The 21126-nt window shown below is 41.1% G+C and overlaps 1 protein-coding gene across 8 annotated transcripts in view; it reads right to left on the bottom strand.

The window, feature by feature from the left end:
* The window catches only part of MED12L (mediator complex subunit 12L), a 334051-nt gene that overhangs the window by 26320 nt on the left and 286605 nt on the right, over positions 1-21126 (bottom strand). For 5 of the 8 annotated variants that reach the window (XM_048863447.2, XM_075132179.1, XM_048863442.2 and 2 more), the window contains 4 exons: positions 19528-19739; positions 9238-9288; positions 2520-2609; positions 1619-1839 (listed from right to left, as the gene is read on the bottom strand). In XM_048863447.2, coding sequence (XP_048719404.1) covers positions 1619-1839; positions 2520-2609; positions 9238-9288; positions 19528-19739 — 574 coding nt within the window. The remainder of the gene's footprint in view (positions 1-1618; positions 1840-2519; positions 2610-9237; positions 9289-19527; positions 19740-21126) is intronic. The other 3 variants (XM_048863444.2, XM_048863445.2, XM_048863449.2) reach the window with 1 other exon arrangement.

Genomic DNA, 21126 nt, shown 5'->3' on the forward strand with positions numbered 1-21126 from the left:
TCATGCCTGACTAATCTAATTGCCTTCTATGACGAGATAACTGCCTCTGTGGATGAGGGGAAAGCAGTGGACATGTTGTTCCTTGACTTTAGCAAAGCTTTTGACACGGTCTCCCACAGTATGCTTGTCAGCAAGTTTAGGAAGTATGGGCTGGATGAATGGACTATACGGTGGATAGAAAGTTGGCTAGATTATTGGGCTCAATGGGTAGTGATCAATGACCCCATGTCTAGTTGGCAGCCGGTGTCAAGTGGAGTGCCCCAGGGGTCGGTCCTGGGGCCGGTTTTGTTCAATATCTTCATAAATGATCTGGAGGATGGTTGGATTTCACCCTCAGCAAGTTTGCAGATGACACTAAACTGGGAGGAGAGGTAGATACGCTGGAGGGTAGGGATAGGATACAGAGGGACCTAGACAAATTAGAGGATTGGGCCAAAAGAAATCTGATGAGGTTCAACAAGGACAAGTGCAGAGTCCTGCATTTAGGATGGAAGAATTCCATGCACCACTACAGACTAGGGACCGAATGGCTAGGCAGCAGTTCTGCAGAAAAGGACCTAGGGGTTACAGTGGATGAGAAGCTGGATATGAGGCAACAAGGACACACTGTTGACAAGAAGGTCAATGGCATTTTGGGATGTATAAGTAGGGGCATTGCCAAAAGATCGAGGAACGTGATCGTTCCTCTCTATTCGACATTGGTGAGGCCTCACCTGGAGTAGTGTGTCCAGTTTTGGGCCCCACACTACAAGAAGAATGTGGAAAAATTGGAAAGAGTCCAGCAGAGGGCAACAAAAACGATTAGGGGACTGGAACACATGACTTATGAGGAGAGGCTGAGGGAACTGGGACTGTTTAGTCTGCGGAAGAGAAGAATGAGGTGGGATTTGATAGCTGCTTTCAACTACCTGAAAGGGGGTTCCAAAGAGGATGGCTCTAGACTGTTCTCAGTGGTAGCAGATGACAGAACGAGGAGTAATGGTCTCAAGTTGCAGTGGGGGAGGTTTAGGTTGGATATTAGGAAAAACTTTTTCACTAGGAGGGTGATGAAACACTGGAATCCGTTACCTAGGAAGGTGGTGAAATCTCTTTCCTTAGAAGTTTTTAAGGTCAGGCTTGACAAAGCCCTGGCTGGGATGATTGAGTTGGGGATTGGACCTGCTCTGAGCAGGAGGTTGGTCTAGATGACCTCCTGAGGTCCCATCCAACCCTGATATTCTATGGTTCTATGATTCTATAAGCCCTAAGCCACCCCTGCCCAGAGCCCTGTCCCCCCCAAACCCTGCAGCTGCAGCCCCAGCCCCAACCCCTCCGCCCCGGTGGCCGAAGTCCGTAACGTCTTGTTCAGAGTTACAGACATTTCAGAGTTATGGATAACCTCCATTTCCAAGGTGTTCATAACTCTGAGGTTCTACTGTAATTGAAAACAAGAAGCAACAAGTGACTGTAACAAACAATGGGCGGGAAGTGGGAGGGAGAACAAATGTAACAGTAGCAAGACTCGCCATTAACCTCATTCTGATTAATGGACATAATTTTAAATCAAGTATTAGAGCTATATATCAAGACCGCAAAGTCCCTGTAATATAATAAACCAGAAGAACATATAAAGCCTTACCGCTGAGTGCCTGTTAAAGGCTGAATATAAGCAGCAGCCTGCTGTTGAATGTACCCACTTGGCTGTTGTTGCAGCTGTCTTAGTCTTTCCATTAGAGCTGGACTGGAATGAGTTGCTGGATACGTTCTGGGGTTGTAGCTGGGTGAAAGCACTACACCACCAGCCTGCTGTTGTTGCAAAGGCATCTGAGTACTGTACATTGTGTATCCATGAGGCACAGTCTGCATGGAAAACAGCCCATGGTACAATTTAACAAAGGCCACATGTTCGTATCCTTAAGCCATTAAAGAAAAATAGGTAACCTTTATTAAAAAGCAAAATCTGGACAATGGAGCCCTCAGTAAAACATTCAACTGTGTAATTATACCAAACAGCAATTACCCTTATATTTTAATAGTGTATTTCTCTTTTTTCTAATAGGCTCCCTCAGCTGCAGCGTGAACACATTCATTTCTGTTTTTAATTTATATCTTGCCTAGTTATTCGGTGCTTAATCAGGAGTGGCATCTGGGGTCTTCAGCACCAACACTTCTTTTCGGTATCAGTAGCATCATGATGACACAATGAGGGGAGCAAAGTCAGTGATCCCAACCTCACTCTAACCAGGCTGGATTTTAGACTCAGTACTGTGGCACACACGGACTTTACAGGCAGATCATTGGGAAAAGATTAGAAGCCTGCCAAAAAGATTTGTTTGACTAAACTATGCAGGAACTAGAGAACTGTCAATAACTTTTCATTAAGGGTGAAATTCTAAGATTCACTACTTAAGTCCCAATTAAGCCTTTAATGCAGGTCTTAAATGGGATGTAGGGCACTGCTTGGACCCTCTGCACTGAGGTGAGTTTCATGTGTATACCTTACAGCCTGTAGCAAATGTTCCCTAGGAGTAGCTCAGTACCTGTGCCTGCTGTAACCCTGGATACTGTGGAAGCTGGGAAGAAGGACGTACTTGCTGAGCGAAAATAGCAGACTGATCTATTGGCTGGCCCTGAAAGACAAAGTACAAATCAAATAAAATCTACTTAATCTAAATACAAGTCTTTCTGTTTCTGTCCATGGATCCAAACAGCTCATGCAGTTTAGTCCTGAACAGAATTAACGAACCAGTTTCCAACCCTTTTCCCTCAAGAAAATTCTGTTTTCTGACACTGAGCTGACTACTGAACAATACGTGCCTCTACATCTGTCTGCGGGAGGTGAGGGAGAGGAGGTAAAAAGGTTATCTTTTGTTCAGCTCAGAAACACTACTGTAAGCACAGCAATGCAGTGAAAAAAACAACCATCAAGACAGTAGAGAGGCTATAACTTAAAAATAAGATCTGGAATACAACTGGCCCTTCTCGATTAAAAAAGTAATAAATTCTTGAGGGCAGTGCACTGAATTATGCAGGAGACTTATCAATACACTGAAAATCACTTGCTTTAATATACAAAGAATAACTTTCTGAAGCCATTATGATCAATTATTGTAAGAACTATCCCTCATAACAGAAAGCGCAAACAATGAAAATAAAGGACTATGACTATCATAAGGTGCTCAGATATTATGGTGAAATATAAATACCTATTGAATAGGCAGACAGACAATGCAACCATTTCCAGTATAGCCTGAAAACACATGCAGCGCTTTTGCTCATAAAGACCCCCATTTGTTGATTTTAAATGGTCTCCTATATGTGGATATATAAATTGTGACACAGCCAGAGTCCATACAAACGAAATGCACCCAAGCAAGTGAGGTCAGTGGTGCAATAGCAGAGTTCGTTACAATTTAATTTTCAAAAGCAAACACGTTAGCGGTGATGTCCCCGACGAATAACAAAATACTAAAAAATTTAAATTGCCACTCGTCTACAGGTTTTGAAAGGAAGAATGATGAAGAAAATATTAGTGTTGGGCACAAATTCGAGATCAAGCGGGTCACCAATTTGCAAGTGAAAAACTGAGAGAGGTATAATGAAACTTACATTTTTTCTGTGATTCTGAAGCCTCTAACAGATTAATTGGATAATTGTCCTAGTCACTACAGCCCAGATTTTTAGAGTATTTAGGCGTTGCTGTGCTCAGCATTGCAACCCCTAATTGATTATGGAGTCTAAGTCTCATTTAAAAATGGGATTTAGGACCTTAGGAGCCTAATTCTATTGACAGTAGATGAAATTTAAGTTCCTCAGTGCCTAAATCACCTTTGAAAAATACCAAAAATCTGGGCCTAAGGATTCAAGCCACCAAACATTTGTAGACATACGTCAAATTACAGGAGCTTTAAGGTTCAGAGCTTTTCATTCAGATTTTGCATTGAGCTTCACTTTCCCCAACAATAAAACAACCAAGAAACAAAACCCAAAAGCCCCAAAAGAAAAACAAAACATCAGATGTATTATCACCACATTCAAGCAAAACACTGGCACTATCATTCAAAGCCACCTGGACAATAACACACTGCCAATAGCAATGTTACCACGAGTACCATCAGTGAGACAAAGAGTAATGTCACTTGGAGATACTGCCTCAAGAGCAACAGGAATTTTTCTTTATCACTCACTCTCATCCTCTTAATAGTCACATTGTTGGAAGCTATACAAACTACTGAAATGTGATAGTAAATATATACAAAAATAAGTAAATAACAGGCCTACATTTAACTATTATTTGGACACTGCCACAAAAGCATCAGGAAAATAGACCTGGGGCATAAAGAGATCAGCAGCCCCTGGAGTCCCCAAATTCACCACTGTCAAAGTTATTATATGTTTTGTACAAAGTATGCCTTGTGAGGTATCAGTTTAAAAGTGTTGATCTGCTGAACATTAATATCCTGTTGGATTGTGCGTGCTATCATTATACATAAAGTTAGGAAGTTTTGCTATGTGTGTGTTACTGAAATATGTTGAGAGATTGGGAACATTCACAACCAGTCTTTCAGGTGCAACAACGGAGTAGCCAGATGTGCTGATGTCCCATTAAAGGGAATCCATTCTCCCAACAGCCATCCCAGAAGACTTCTCAGAGAGAGCACGTAGACAATGGACACTGCTTGACAAAAGGGGGCGGACCCCCACGTCACAAGCATGGATCTTTCCAGCAAGCTGGAATAAACTATAAAAGAAGAGAAGTGACATCATCACTTGACCTCTCTCATTCCCCCCCACCCCAACTCAACACCTGGAAGAAACATCTGGAGGACAAAGACTTTGAACTGGAAAGGGTGGTTTTACCAGATGTCAGGGTGAGGCATTGTTTGATTCAAATCCTGTCTAGTTTGTAGAACAGACTACGAATGTATTTTTGTTTCTTAAGTAGCCAACTTTGATCTCTATGCTTGTTACTTATAATCAATTAAAATCTATCTTTCTGTAGTTAATAAATCTGTTTTATATTTTACCTAAAAGAGTGTGCTTTGGTTGAAGTGCTTGGAAAATCTCAGCTCAGTTTACAAATGCTAGTGTGTGTCCTCTCCACATCAAGGGAGGTGCAGACTGGGTAATCAACTTTCGTTGGTCAGGCTTCTGACCAGGGAAAGATGGTACAGTTCTGGGGTACAAGGCTGGGGAGCGGCGGGGGCATTGGCTGGGGACTCTCTATTGTTGGTTCATGAGTGACTGGGAAAGCATTCATGTAACTCAGCTGAGTGTGTCCCTGCCTGTGGATGTCTGTGTAAGTGCAGCACCTGCCAGAGGTTTGTGGCTTAACAACAGTATCACAGTGTGAGAGGGATACACCAGATTGGTGGTACAGAGGGCTCAGCGGTCCCACAGTCCAGGGAACCCCATCACAGAGACATTACCCTGAGAAGGAGTAACTGAGTTTGGCTGGAGAGCCAGACAAAGCCCAACCCCCTGAAAACCTGGGGTTAGTTGTACTGTACTCCGGGAAAAGAGTAGCAGAAAAGACTCAAGGCCTAAACCAGATGCCCACATTCTTTTCTAGGGGTTCAGTGGAATGTGTCAGCCCTTTGTCATCATTGCTTCTGGTTCCTCTACTGATAAATATGTCCAACTGGCAATGAAGTCAATGGAGAATGGAATTTTGTCCACTCATTTAATAATGGCCCCATTCAACTCCCACTGAAATCAATGGAAACACTTCCATAAACTTCAGTAGGAGTTGAATTGAGCCCTAATTCATGAAGAAAATGCTGACTAGACGTATGATTTCACAGACAGAACCAAGTTGTAGGCAGGAACCCCCAAATTTAATTACTCTTGCTCATAAAATTCATACACAGACTTTTCTCAACAATTAAAAGGTACAACCTGAAGCCCAGCAGGCTATGTTTTGTGAGTTACAAAGCAGAGCATATTTTTATTTATGACCACAGTCTAAGGGGTACCACTTGAGCAATGAGGCATTAGGTCAGACAAGAGCTATCAGTATAGGCAAAAGTGAACTTTAAAACAAAAAGCTATTAGCTAGGCAGGATACAAATCAACTTTATCCAGAGCAGCAGGCAACCACAGAGAAAATTCCAATGGTGTAAGCAAGTACTCTGATTTTTTTTTTTTTTATAAATTCTAAAGGCTTATCAGAACAGGCATTACTTAGTCAGGAGTAAACTAGCATGCAAGTGAATTGGTGAGAAATGGAATCGTGCATGCATGTAACAAAAATGAGCACTTTTGAGAGCGGATGCAAGCTTACAATAGTAACAATGATATCTTATGATCTGATTATGTATAAAATAAAATGCAGCAAAGCTCACTGCAACTGGAACTGAACTGAATACACTGTCTGGTAAGTTGTGTGGTCATAAGTTACCTTTTATAGTAAGGCAATAGAATTGACATAGACCATTTAAGCAGCCTGAGCTACCTCAGCCAGGTTGGCAACAAAATCTGTGTTTGGAAACAGAGCAAAACACTAACACTTATTTGGGGGGAGGGATAGCTCAGTGGTTTGAACTTTGGCCTGCTAAATCCAGGGTTGTGAGTTCAATCCTTGAGGGGGCCATTTAGGGATATGGGGCAAAAATTGGGGATTGGTCCTGCTTTGAGCAGGGGGTTGGACAAGATGACCTCCTGAGGTCCCTTCCAACCCTGATATTCTATGATTTAGACTATAAATATCATGGTTTGATACATTTGTATAAAATGAAAGACTCCACTGTATGCCCACAATAAATCTAGACTTGTTTTATGAACTGCACAGATGCCAAACTATATCCCTTTGCTGCCAAGTCTCTAGGAAATAAAAATATTTATTGCAAATATATAAAATATTAAAATCACAGCATCCAGCAGATATTTTTACAAAGATTGATTTAGTTTGTCTCTCTCTGTCAATTAATGCTTTACCAACATAAACAGTGCTCCCCAGGACTGGAAGTAAAGCATACAACCAACTTTGAAACTTAACTTTCCCAATCAATAATGCCTGGCAAGCCATCAACATAGCTTTTAGAATAGGAATCTCACCAAGCCACAACAATAGATTAGTTTTTAATCAAGCAATTTTATTCATTTTTTTTTAATTTGGATGAAATTTCTGGCCCCATTGAAATCAATGGCACAACTCTTATTGACTTCAACAGGGTCAAGATTTTACCCCTTGTCTGCTGACAAAATGTCAAGTCACAAGCCATTTAGGTCAGATTTTCAAAGGTGCTCAGCACTCAAAAGGTCCCCACTGTGACATTTGTAAGCAGATTTTTAAAAGATCTCAGCTTTAATAGACCGCCTAGCATGCTGAGATTTTTTTAAAAACTTGGCCATTTATCTTGGTACCTAAATGGGAACTACGCTCTATTAAAACTTGACCCTTGGATAATAGACATCCCAGAGACACAATATCCTTTCATAAAAGGTTAGCTAGAAAATGTATATGATTTTCTCCAATTTCTGATAAAAACTCAGTACTAATACAAAAATGTAAAATATGCTACACACTATATTTATCATGAAACATCATTTATCTTCTGACTTCTGAAATGGGGATAAGGGTTTATGTTTCAATATTTAGCACTCATATGTCAACATGCTGTACTGATATTTCTTTTACTTGATGCAAAATCTAAAATACATTTATTATAAAACTTGCTTTCCAAGGTTGCTCAGTAATATGACAGCAGTGCAGTGCACAGTCCATGCATGCACGAGATCCAAGATCACAAGCATTAGGGGGAGGGAGGGGGGCTCCAAGAACAGAGGGACAAGGAAGAACTCTGATTCCATTGATGAAATGGCAGAACTACTATCCACTTAAGTGGGAGCAGGAACAGGCCTATGCCCATAATCTAAATGGAATTAATTGCTTCTCTGGAATTTTTGATGGCATGAAATAGGGTACTGAGAAGCATGTTGCCCACACTACTTTTACAGCTCATCTGTCAGTCAGTCCATGGAGCAGTACTGGGAACACTACTGCAGAATCCCGTAAGTCTCATTTTACTAAAAGATTAAAGCTGGCATAATAGAAGCTCAAGGCAGGGAGGTGTTGGAAGGTAAAAACTGGAGCAAAACCAGCAATCAGCATGAAGATATGGGCAGATTGTGAAGATATGGGTCATGCTTAGATGTGTGTGGCATCAGAAACATCTCTCCTTTAATCTTGTAGAACAAAAAATATGAAATATTTAAAACAGGAAAATAATAGGAAACGTGTCTAAAGGAACACTCCATGTGTGCATGTGTATATGTAATCTACACATAGGGTGACCACATGTCCCGATAAAATTGGGATTGTCCTGAGATTGAACTCTCTGTCCCGCGTCTGGACCGATGTACGATCGGGACACCATGTGTCCCGATATTGTAGGGTTGTCAGGCCTCCAGCTGACGTGGGGTTGGCAGGTTCCCTACCTGACTGGCTCCGCACAGCTCCCCGGAAGTGGCAATATCTCCCTTTGGGTCCTGGGGGGGGCTCTACATGCTGCCCCCGCCATGAGCGCTGGCTCTGCAGTTCCCATTGGCTGGGAACCGCGGCCAATGGGAGCTGTGGAGGTGGCACCTGCCCACGAGGCAGCACACAGGGCCACCTAGCTGCACCTCCACCTGCGATCCAGAGGGAAATGTTACCTCAGGTGGCTCCCCAGAAGTGGTAAGCGCCACCCAGAGCCCGCACCCCCTCCAGCACCCCAAGCCCCTGCTCCCAAATTCCCTCCCGGAGTCAGCACCCTGAACCCCCCTCCCACACCCCAACCCTGAGACTTCCCCCATTGCAGCCAGGACTGGAGCCCAGGCTGTGCACCCCAGACCCGCAGCATGCAGTTGGTGCCAGGTCCGTGCGCCCCCGACACGTGGTTTCTACAGGGGCTGGAGCCGGGGCCGGGACCATGTGCCCCCGACCCACAGCATGGGCTGGAGCTGGGGCTGTGCGTCCCTGCAGTTTGCAGGTGGGGCTGGAGCCAGGCCATGTGCCCCCCCACCTTGCAGCTTCCTAGGGCTGTGTATCTCCCTCCCCCATCATTCCAGTGGGGGCTATGAGCCTGTGGCTGCCCCTCCACCATTTACTCTTGCAATCTGGTCACCCTAGTTACACACATGCGCACACTGTATCTGAGTAACAGGGGAGCTCAAAGCATATCATTCTCATTTACAGCAAACTGTGCAGCTTGTGAGTTGAAAGAAATGCATGTTTGTGCAAAAGAAAAAAAAAGTTGAAGACAGCAGTGTGGTTACCATTACGTTGTCAAAGCCTTCTTGAAGAGCTACAGCAGTGTTACAGACATCCTGAAGGAAAAGAACAGGCAAGAAAATGGCAAACAATACAGAGAATAAATATTAGCTTTAGTTCATTAGCAAAGTTGTTCCCTTAACCCAAACACTATTATTATATATAAATTACTTCAGTTTACATGACATTTTTATAACATAGTTATTGCATTGATGAGAAAAGGCTAGTGACATCCTTTCATAAGAGTCTGAAAATAATTATCATTTTACTATACATCCACCATCAGCAGTAACACAATCCACTTACCAAATGTATTATCTTTAGAAGGATTAGTATCAGATATTTTTACACCCTTTTATTTTTAATCCTTTTGCCATTTGGAAGAACCTGATAAACAACTGAGAACATGATAGGTGAATATGATCTGAGACAAACGATTTCAAATGCACCTCATGTTTAACAGTTTTGCACAAGCTATTTAAAATAAATGAGTTTAAGAGTAAAAAGCTTCAGGGTATCATAGAAGGTCTGGGGACCTGACCACAACTCTCATTTCTTTGCAAAAGGGAAAAAAAATTGCTGGAATGGATTTTAAACTAGACACAACCAGACAACTTGCTCTGTGAAATGTGGTCATTGGGCTAGGCAGCTACGCATTTGAAAGACAGCTATTAATCATCATCAACAGGTCAACATGTCCTCAATGGTCCATCTCCCAATGCAGCAAATTCCCAAACCCTATTGTGTGCACAGGTAAATGGAGGAATCTGGTTTGGAAATTGGGAGTAACTGCCTTGGATTAAGAAATATCTTTTATTGGGCCAACTTCTGTTTGTGAGAAAGACAAGCTTTTGAACCACACCACTGGGGCTCTTCTTCAGGTCTGGGAAAGGGACTCCAAGCCACACAGCTAAATGCAAGGTAGAACAGATTGTTAAGCATAACAACCGAACTGGGTCTAATAAAAGATATTACCTCACCACCTTCCATAGGTGTCAACTTCTGCTGGCATTGGTGGGTGCTCAACACCCCCCCCGCCCCCAGCCCCACCTCAACTCCACCCCTGACCCCCCCATTCCAACCCCTTCCCCAAATCCCTGCCCCAGCCCCACCTTTTCCCAGCCTCCTCCCCTGAGCACGCAGCATTCCCACTCCCCCCCTCCCTCCCGGAGCTTGTTACTCTGCGAAACAGCTGTTTTGCAGCAGCAAGTGTTGGGAGGAGAAGCGGAGACGCGGCGCGCTATGGGGAGGAGGCAGAGGTTAGGTGAGGGGAGCTTGGTTGCCCGTGGGTGCAGAGCACCCACCAATTTTTCCCTGTGGGTGCTCTAGCGCTGGAGCACCCACGGAGTCGGCACCTATGCCATCTTCTCTCTCTACTTGTTTAGGAAAGGCACATTGGAACATGCAAACTGACCCATAAAAAGCGGTTTGATAAGCAGGTCCTGGAGACATTAGAGAAGAGCTGATATTTAGAGAGCAAGGAGGCTGACAGTCTTAACAGAGGTGGGATTACCTTCAAGAGATGTAAGCTATTCAACCCTTTCCTTTTTTCTTCTGTAATTTACCTGAGAATGCCCTATCTAGATTATGGGAAGTGTAAATATAGATGCGTTAAGCAAATGGTTTCTTTTGTTTTAATTACATTTTTCCTCTATTTTTAATAAATATATAGATTACTGTTGTGTGGACACTTCCATGCAAACATCCTCAAACAGAACCTCCAAGGAGAGAGGCTACTGTGTACAGTTTCTGGTGTCCAATCACAATCAGCTGGTGTTGCTAGCTGGCCATAGAGGGAGAACACAAGAGGAGACGTCAACAGACCAGGGAGGAGATGAGAGCTAGAGGAGGTGCAGGTCACACCGATATAAACAATACTTCCATACACTCTACTTGCTCTTCTCCATAAATCCAATCCTCAAAAGTGTTGTGCACCTTGTCACTGAGAGATATTGAGCATTTTCAACACACACTGAAATCAATGTGATGTGAGGGCAAGTAGTAGTTTCAGAGTATCAGATCGAAAACGGGTTACAGACACACCAGCTGTTCAACAGCAATGAGATTACTGCATTTGACACACAACTTCATAGTAATGCACTTCACAGAAAAATATCCATCTAAGCAACTACATTTATCATCAAATTATGTTCTTTATCCGGTACTGTTTTAACTCGTGCTGAAGGAGTACAAACCTGCGGTAGGCCATATTAGAAAAGTCCTTTAACTGTTCACTTTTTAAAACAATTTTTTACAAAATATTTCCATTTAAAAACATGGTAAAATAATGTCAGTAAGAACTTTTTTCCTGAATATACAGTATTTTAAATGTTATAATTAAAATAAGTGTACTTCCCACACTGGAAGAACATGCATATTCTATATGTTCCTCAGAACAAAAATATGGAAGATGAGTAAACACTGCATCTGTGGACTGCGTTCCGTAACATGTTTTGCATTACCGTGCAGATCTAATAAAAACAAATATTTGATCTCCTATGAATAGGAGGAATAAAAACCACGAAGTCATCAATAAGTGATTCATTTCTAGCCATAGCTGACACAGAAACATCACATCTCCCGGGAATAGAGAAATATGGTTAAGATGATCTTACAAACTGTCAGAATACTGATATCAGGATATCACAAAGAGTTTGTTTTGTAGCAGATAAATCTACAGGGAATTTAGATCTCAACCACAACTTCCTAGACCCATAGCTAGATTAACACACTCACAGGCTTCATCTACTACACTGACTGGCTGGTTATCTTCTGATCCTCTTAACACAACATACCTAACTGCACTTAGCCTTGGTCTACACTGGGGGGGGTGGGAGGGAGAGAAATCGATCTTAGTTACGCAACTTCAGCTACGTGAATAACGTAGCTGAAGTCGACATACTTAGATCGACTTACCATCGTGTCTCCACTGCGGTGAGTCGACTGCTGCCGCTCCCCCGTCGACTCTGCCTGCACCTCTCGCAGCGCTGGAGTACAGGAGTCGATGGGAGAGCACTTGGGGGTCAATTTATCACTTCTAGACTAGACGCGATAAATTGATCCCCGTTGGATTGATTGCTGCGCGCCGATCCGGCGGGTAGTGAAGACATACCCTTAGGCTCTCATTGTGAAACTCAGGCTGGACCCCTACTTCAAGCATTTGTAATTCATGGTTTCCCTCATTGAATCTTTACACTTACCATTAAAATCAACTGAAAGTCTAGTGTCAACACCACAGACATTTTCTACATGAAAGTGGATGATTACATTCTTAATCACAAATAGTAAAATACATGTTCTTTGCATCAGTAATTGTTTGTCTTTAATAAAGAAATGGTGTCGGATTCTGCTGTTACTCTAGAGTACAACTCTGATACAACTACACCCGTGTAAGTGCAAAGTAGCTGCATTGCAGTCAATGGTATTACTCTGGCATTATACTACTGTAACTTTGGTCATAATGTGACTCATTTATGTCTTAATGTATCTTATTTTAAAATGATCTAGGTTATACATTGCAGAAAACTAACAGCCAAGAAACATACTATTTTATTGTAATAAAAATATCAACTAATTTTACTCTGTCATTTAAATCATAGCAATCACCTTATTACAACTTAGTAAATTCATTCACCAAAATAACACAAAAAAGCGATTTCCAAATATCTAAGGCAACTGTTATGTATTAATCCTTCATTCTTCATTGTACATAATAAATTAATAGAAAAAAAATAAATGACATACTTTTTTTCCCTAGCTAAACAAAAATCTTTATACTGCCTATTTGTATTTACCATCAGAAAATTGTCCTTCAGGAACACTAAAAATTGCTTACAGGTGTTTTATGGTGCTAATCAAGCATAGCATTGTTATAAGATTTCTGTACAGGAATTCTAAACGGTCTATAAACTATTATAGGATTCCTTATAATTCATAGTAGCCTTTTATTCTATATGTAATATTTGAAATCAGTGGAGCAAATAATAGTTTTTAATAGAGACTGATGTTTACTTTATAGCTAAAAGTTTTTAACAGAATGGCATTTACAGTCCCACCAGCTCAAAAGTGTTGGCTCCTTCTGGATTTATATAGAAGGATCTAGGGGGTCCTATAGAATTGCATACTATGGATGTTTTGTGAAATAGACCGTGCTACTTATGTTAGTAACATCTCCAATTTTCCAGATGGCAGCAACATACAGAAATAGAAATATTTAAGAAACTCTCTTTGCTTCACCACCCCTTAAAAAAATATAGCTCATGATGGTGGTGCCCAAAACTTACCGAATGCCTTAAAGATAAGATTTGCAGCTGCTAACGTTTTTTTTTTTTCACCTTCCAGTTTTCAAGGTATTTCCTGTACTAAGCCCAGGGAAATAAAAAGAAATATCACAAATGCTGACATGACCATGTCTTTTTCACTTAGGTAAAACTGGCAAATTTTTCAGTCCCACTACTGTATTTGAACGATGGAGAAAAAGGCTGCAGAGCGTTCACAAGAATTTCTGGTTGTATGACAGCATGTGCCTGGGAGGCCTGTGAAATCAACTTATATTTTTAAAGCTCTTATCGACTCTCGAATTCTTTTGCCAAAATTTTCCCCATTGTTGCTAACACCTGTGCAACTCCACCAGTGCATTAAACCTCAGTGTAGATAAGGCTCAGAGCAGATCTAAACTATGTGGTGTTAAAAATGCCAGCAGGCAGAGGAGCCATCTCTCAACTATAACTGCCACCACTGAAGTAGGTCACATGGTGTTCGCAATGAGGGGAATATTTTGGTAATATGTTTAGTATAGACAGCTACAGATGCTGTCAGTAGGCCCTTTAATCACAGATAAAAGTCCCAGGAAACAGATGACACCACAAAGAGCCTGAGCCTGGCATTATATACACAACCTTGGCAGTGGCCAACCCAAATGTCTGTACCAAGCCCTGTTGCATGTTGTGAAAGCCTTGTCTATGCATAAAACTGCACAGGTTTAACTAAAAGGTTTAAAAACTAATTTAGTGAAGCCAATGCAAAACACCTATCTGAATACTCTTAAACTGATTTAAATCTGGTGTATACTGATGTAGCTTAAACTGATTCATTACCAAATTAAATTAAATGTATTACTCCTTTGCATTGTCAAGGTTCCTCCCCCCACTCTGAACTCTAGGGTACAGATGTGGGGACCTGCATGAAAAACCTCCTAAGCTTATCTTTACCAGCTTAGGTCAAAACTTCCCCAAGGTACAAAATATTCCACCCGTTGTCCTTGGATTGGCCGCTACCACCACCAAACTAATACTGGTTACTTGGGAAGAGCTGTTTGGACAAGTCTTTCCCCCCAAAATACTTCCCAAAACCTTGCACCCCACTTCCTGGACAAGGTTTGGTAAAAAGCCTCACCAATTTGCCTAGGTGACTACAGACCCAGACCCTTGGATCTTAAGAACAATGAACAATCCTCCCAACACTTGCACCCCCCCTTTCCTGGGAAATGTTGGATAAAAAGCCTCACCAATTTGCATAGGTGACCACAGACCCAAACCCTTGGATCTGAGAACAATGAAAAAGCATTCAGTTTTCTTACAAGAAGACTTTTAATAAAAATAGAAGTAAATAGAGATAAAGAAATCCCCCCTGTAAAATCAGGATGGTAGATATCTTACAGGGTAATTAGATTCAAAAAACACAGAGAACCCCTCTAGGCAAAACCTTAAGTTACAAAAAGATACACAGACAGAAATAGTTATTCTATTCAGCACAATTCTTTTCTCAGCCATTTAAAGAAATCATAATCTAACACATACCTAGCTAGATTACTTACTAAAAGTTCTAAGACTCCATTCCTGGTCTATCCCCGGCAGAAACCAGCATATAGACAGACACACAGACCCTTTGTTTCTCTCCCTCCTCCCAGCTTTTGAAAGTCTCTTGTCTCCTCATTGGTCATTTTGGTCAGGTGCCAGCGAGGTTACCTTTAGCTTCTTAACCCTTTACAGGTGAGGGGAGCTGTCCCCTGGCCAGGAGGGATTTCAAAGGGGTTTACCCTTCCCTTTATATTTATGACATGCATCTACACAGGCTTTTTTTGTCAGCATAACTATTACAGTTAGGGGTGTTCTTAAATGAGAGGATAAAACAATTAGGAGTTTCGTTTAGGCTTCTGTATATTTAACACTACTTATTCAGGCAGAGATTTGCTGATATCTCTATATTCTATCTTGTGAATATGAAGCCAAGGGACCTTTAAGTAAGTAGTACTGAGTTGGGCCCTTAATAATGTTGCTTAATATAGGAAATCTTGTAGCTGGATTACTTTCTATGAAATAGGAAATGTTGGGTCGCTATATATGGTTGATCATTACACCTAATTTTAATATAATTTGAGATCTTATTTCTTATTAGTGGGAATCTTTTTTAGTCTTATCTGGTTTGTAATTTATATTATCTTTTAACCTGCAACTAAAACGAAGCAAAACAATTGAAGGTTTTTTTTCTTTTTATATTTTATTGACTGACGTTCTTTCTAAACCACTTCTTAATTCTTTGATAAAAAGAAAATAGTAATCAATAAAAGATCTTCGGGGAAGGCACTGTTACATATTTGCACTATGCCTAGCACAATGGTCTCTAAGCGCTACAGTAATAAATAACAATAATAAAATATCTGAAACCAACATACTACTCTCTGCTCTTCATAGTTATATTTTTGCCTGTTGCCCTGATGAGCCCCCTAAATTTAGTGACAGACCATAGTGTCTGCCGGGGTTAGGACTAGGAGTGGGAAGAAACCAAGGAACAGCTGTTCTCTGTAGGTCCCCAGGGATGTGGGTGGATTTTAAATGGAAAGCTGCACAGAAGTTCCTGCTGTTCAGAAGAGCAGTATCTCCTACACAGCTGCAAACCCTCCCAAGTTCCCCTTGGATTTGTCTACAGTACAAGTCGATTGGGGTTTAATCAGGTTGGCTGTCACAGTTTCTCTCTTATTTATGGGTTTTGTACTGCCATCCCTTACAGTAGTATCTGGGCTCATTTGTTCTACACTGATCACTAAGTCACAATCAGCAGTGTGTCAAACACAATACAGTTTTATAATATGGAAAGTTCCCCATGTCCGCCATGGGGATGGGAGAAGCCCACACAAAACCCCCAATACCTCGTGGGTGTTCTAATATCTGTTTGGATCTTAAGACTCATACAGTTTCCTGCAGTCAACCCCTCTTCAGTGCCGAACAGAAGGAAGTGAATTTCCTGGCCCTACAGAGGAGTAGCTCTTCGCCCCAGTAGTATTTGGTTATGGGTATTTGTGCCAACAAAAATCAACAGCATTTGTACAGCATGAACTAACTGAATTCTAAATGCTTGCCTCATTCTGAGGGACAACAGACATGAGGAAAGAAAATCCTCAAGGAAGAAACCACAACAGTGCTGGAATTTCTCCTATTTCCATCTGAGAAGTACAGAGAAGCGCATGGGAAGTGAACAAATGGAGTTTCTCTCTCTCTTTGGCTGTCAAACACCAAGCCACCGCTTGTGAATAGTGCTATGTATCATCATTTACTATTTGTGCTGCAGTAGAACTTCAGGGCCCCAAAAGAGCAATACAGGCCCCATTGTGTTAGCCACCCTATAAGCACATAACAAAAAGACAGTCCCTGCTGTACAGAGCTTTCAGTCTAATGAAGAGACAACAGACATATGGGGAAAGCACAAGGTAATGAGATGATTATGAACAATGTGCTAAGCAGCTGTCTCAGCATACCAGCTTTCTAATCATTGTTGAGGTTTTTGTAGGCATCACAGCAGAGGAGAGGTTTAAGAAGGGATTTGAAGGAGGATAATGAAATAGTTTTATAGATATTTACAGGGAGCTCCTTTCATGCAGCACAGGACAAAGCAGGTAGGTACTTGCTGGAAAATTTGATAAATGGGCAATCAAGACAGGTATCTTTGTCAGAGTGGAGGCAGAAGTCGACATCATGATAGTATATGAGATGATATATAGCATAGGGATAGGCCAAAAGGGCCTTAAAAGTGAAGACGGGTAGTTTATGTTTGACATAGTTTACACTGTTTATAAAATTCAACAAACTGAAGCTCTGGGAAATGCTGGTCATTCTATTTTTGGTTCACACACTGGGCAGTAATTGTCTATCAATATCCTGTATATAAACACTGAGCCTAGATAGATAACTCAGATTGACAGGTTATATAATGTGGTGATCTATTGTGGTGGGAGCTTGCAGGTCTGCTAACAGGGTTTCACCTGCTCTATGGATAAACAGAAGACAAGTGTCTGCAGGACTGTGCAGTCAGCACTTTTCATAAGCGTTAAATTCACTTATTGAGAAAAGCATAACACATTCTTGAGAAATGGAAATTGGATGTATTTAAGTTGTTTCCGCAAGCTAAACAACTTGCTGATATAGTTTTGCAAGGACTCTACCACAGTTAAGTGGAGTCTGTCCTCCCCACCCCCAATATATGAATAATCAGATGAGAAAAGCCTTTATTCTTAGGGAAACAAAATTCTTCAGCAAATTTTACCCACAAATGGATCCTTTATATGATTACCATCAACAAATTGGCAATGAAATTGCAACTTATACTGGAAAAACAATAGAATTTACTCATCAACTTTCTTAGGACTTGTGTTGAGTTGGCTTATTTTATTTGCTTTTCATTTATGTATATATTGTGTATATTGTACATCAGAAGCTGCTGTTCATCCATTCTCGGCCAATAATGAACACATCCACAGTCACTTGCACGAGATGACAAACATACCATTTTACAAAGGTCAGATTAGCAAAACATTTCCTAGAAAAAAGAACTACTCCCTCGGAGCAATAAGCCAAAGGAAAAAAAAAATGGCTTGATGCTCAACTGTATATTTATTGGTGCCAAGGATTTCCTTACAGGAAAGATGAAGTTTTTGTTCCAAGAATGTCCAAGAAGCAGATTTTGAAAGATCTGAAAACACAATCCGCAGTAAGGGCAAGATGTGAAAGGGCAGGGCAACAAATCACTCAAGTTTCATATATGAATTTTTTGTAACAGGGATCTGGAAGCCAATTTTATTTTTAAATACTGTTCTTTAGCTCTGATTAAGCCATCAGCTTTGGGAGGGACCTGCAGCAATCTCCAGGAAACTAGGTTCAAGTTGTGCACCTCCCACATACTTATATAGCATATAAGTGTGGTTTTGTGTATAACATTTGTTCGTTGCTCTTTATGAAACATCAGAAATTTTGAGAGAGAGAGAGAGAGAGGAAACACTCCCCCGTGTGTATAAATGGCTCCCCCTGGAAATTCTGGAATTATTAAATGTAATTAGGGTTGTTATTAAACAGCAGAAACAGAGCAAATTTGGTTTACCCAGTCTGGCAGTATATTGGATCAAGCAGCATGAATGTGAAAAGCTCTCTCAGATTCTCACCTTGAGGGAATTTAGAAACAGTCTAAGGTGATGTACTTTTTAAAAATTATACGCAGCTCCAAGAATAATAAAAAGTCTGTAGTATTCTCCTAAAGTACACATAATATTGACAATACCAGTATGAAGATTCATAGGAGCCTTTTATTTCAGATTCAGTCTCAGGGTTATAGGAAAGGCAAAAATGATGTTAGAAGCTGAACTGCAACTTACCACGACAAAATGTGCACAACAAAATGATGAACATGTGGGAGGGTCCTAGAGCTCAGGCTCCAGCCCAAGCCCGAATGTCTATACCCCAATGAAACAGCCCCTTAGCCAGAGTCAGCTGGCATGGGCCAGTGGTAGAATTTTATTCTTCTTTATCACCTGTTGAAGTTTTAAGTAACTCCCAGTTTTATAAGATAAGTGACCCGTAATTGAGATCAGAATAGGGTCGTAGGGATTTGCAATCTCTAATGATACTTTCCTTTCTGTAGTGCTTTACAAAACGTATTCAATTCTACACATGCTGCCTGTAAAAAAAATGGTCTGACCCGACTTACATACATTTAAAATATCAGTACACTCATTAAACAGATTAGCAGAGGGAAGTTAAAGGACATTAAGCATTAGAAGACCAGCCAAATGATTTCATGAGATTTGCAGTAGAATTAAAAAGGACACACAGACAAAGCAGTTGGTTTGGCAAATAAAGTTTAAAGAATAAATGGCCCTGGTGGAACAAGACTTGGAGTACATGGACCTGCTGCTGTAGCAGTAAACTGAGATCAAAATAACCTCAGATGGCTCATCGGCTACATGCAATTAACTATAATACAAGATGAAAGAAAGGCCTCCCTCTCCATGTTTTGGGGTTTGAACAAACCTGTTGGAAAGGTCTTGTTTGGGCTTGCTGCCTGAGTAGCCGCTGTTGCTGCTGCTGCTGCAGAAGTTTCATCTGGAGCAGCTGCTGCTGAGATGTAATTGCATGTATGGAGGGTGGCTGCATCATGGTACCAGAACGCCTCTGTAGCATGTTAGACAGGGCTTGTTTTGTGTTCGTTGGAACAAAGGAGCCCGTAGGATCCAATCTGGAACCTAAAAAACAAAATATAAATGTTTTCCCTGTCTTTTAAAGCAAAAGGGCTGACAGATCACTGTTAATCTGTCTATTCCACTGCATATCAAATACAAATAAACTATAGTAAGCGGTCTGTCTCTTTAAAGGCAGAGAATTGGATTGAGATTAATATTCCCAGCCAGAACAATTAACAGGCAAGCACGGTTTACAAAAAAGAGCAGAGCACCTTTAAAACAGAGCTTTACTGGAAGTCTATCCATTTTCTAGGTTCTAATAATGGAGCTGGTGCCCAAAACTGTAATATCCGAGCACCTCAGATGTGAAGATGAAAGAGGAGACAATTACTGCGTCCAAACAACATTCAAAATAACTGTTCAAATTGCAACAGTTTGACACTGGAAAAACAGAAAACTAGAGTCCTTGCCCAAAGCAATGAATACAATCCTGAATGGATTTGGGAAACATACAAAGGTCATTTAATAAGAGACCATCAGAACATTTTGAGGAGTACGTCGGTAGCAATACCTTTCTAGGAAATGTTTCAGGGGGCAGATCAAAGTGAATGGTCCTAAATTCTAGGCCCTTCTGATGGGGTATGCTTGCCCCAAACTTGCCTGGAAGCGGGCAATGTAGGTGAGGTGGGTGGGGTTGCAAGTGCTTTGGAGGATAGGATTAAAATTCAAAATGATCTAGACAAACTGGAGAAATTGTCTGAAGTAAACAGAATGAAATTCAATACGGACAAATGTAAAGTACTCCACTTAGGAAGGAACAATCAGTTGCACATAGAAAATCGGAAATGACTGCCTTGGAAAGAGTGCTGTGGAAAGGGATCTGAGAGTCTCAGTGGACCACAAGCTAAATATGAGTTAACAACATCGCAAAAAAAGCAAACATCATTCTGGGCTGCATTAGCAGGAGTGTTGTAAGCAAGACACAAGAAGTAATTCTTCTGCTCTACTCCTTGCTGATTAGGCCTCAACCAAAGTATTGTGTCCAGTTCTAGGCACCACATTTCAGGAAAGATGTGGACAAATTGGAGAAAGTCCAGAGAAAAGCAACAAAAATGATTAAAGGTCTAGAAAACATGACCTCTGAGAGAAGACTGAAAAAAAATGGGGTTGTTTAGTCTGGAGAAGACAGGACTGAGAGGGGACATAACAGTTTTCAAGTACACAAAAGGTTGTTACAAGGAGGAGGGAGGTAAATTGTTCTCATTAACTTCTGAGGATAGGGCAATGGGCTTAAATTGCAACAAGGGTGGTTTAGGATAGACATTAGGAAAAACTTCCTGACTGGGAAATTAAGGGTAGTTAAGCACTGGAATAAATTGCCTATGGAACTGTAGAATCTCCATCATTGGAGACTTTTAAGAACAGGTTAGACAAACACCTGTCAGGGATG

Source organism: Caretta caretta, chromosome 9 (genome assembly GCF_965140235.1).
Source record: "Caretta caretta isolate rCarCar2 chromosome 9, rCarCar1.hap1, whole genome shotgun sequence".
In the NCBI taxonomy this organism is placed as follows: Eukaryota; Metazoa; Chordata; order Testudines; family Cheloniidae; genus Caretta; species Caretta caretta.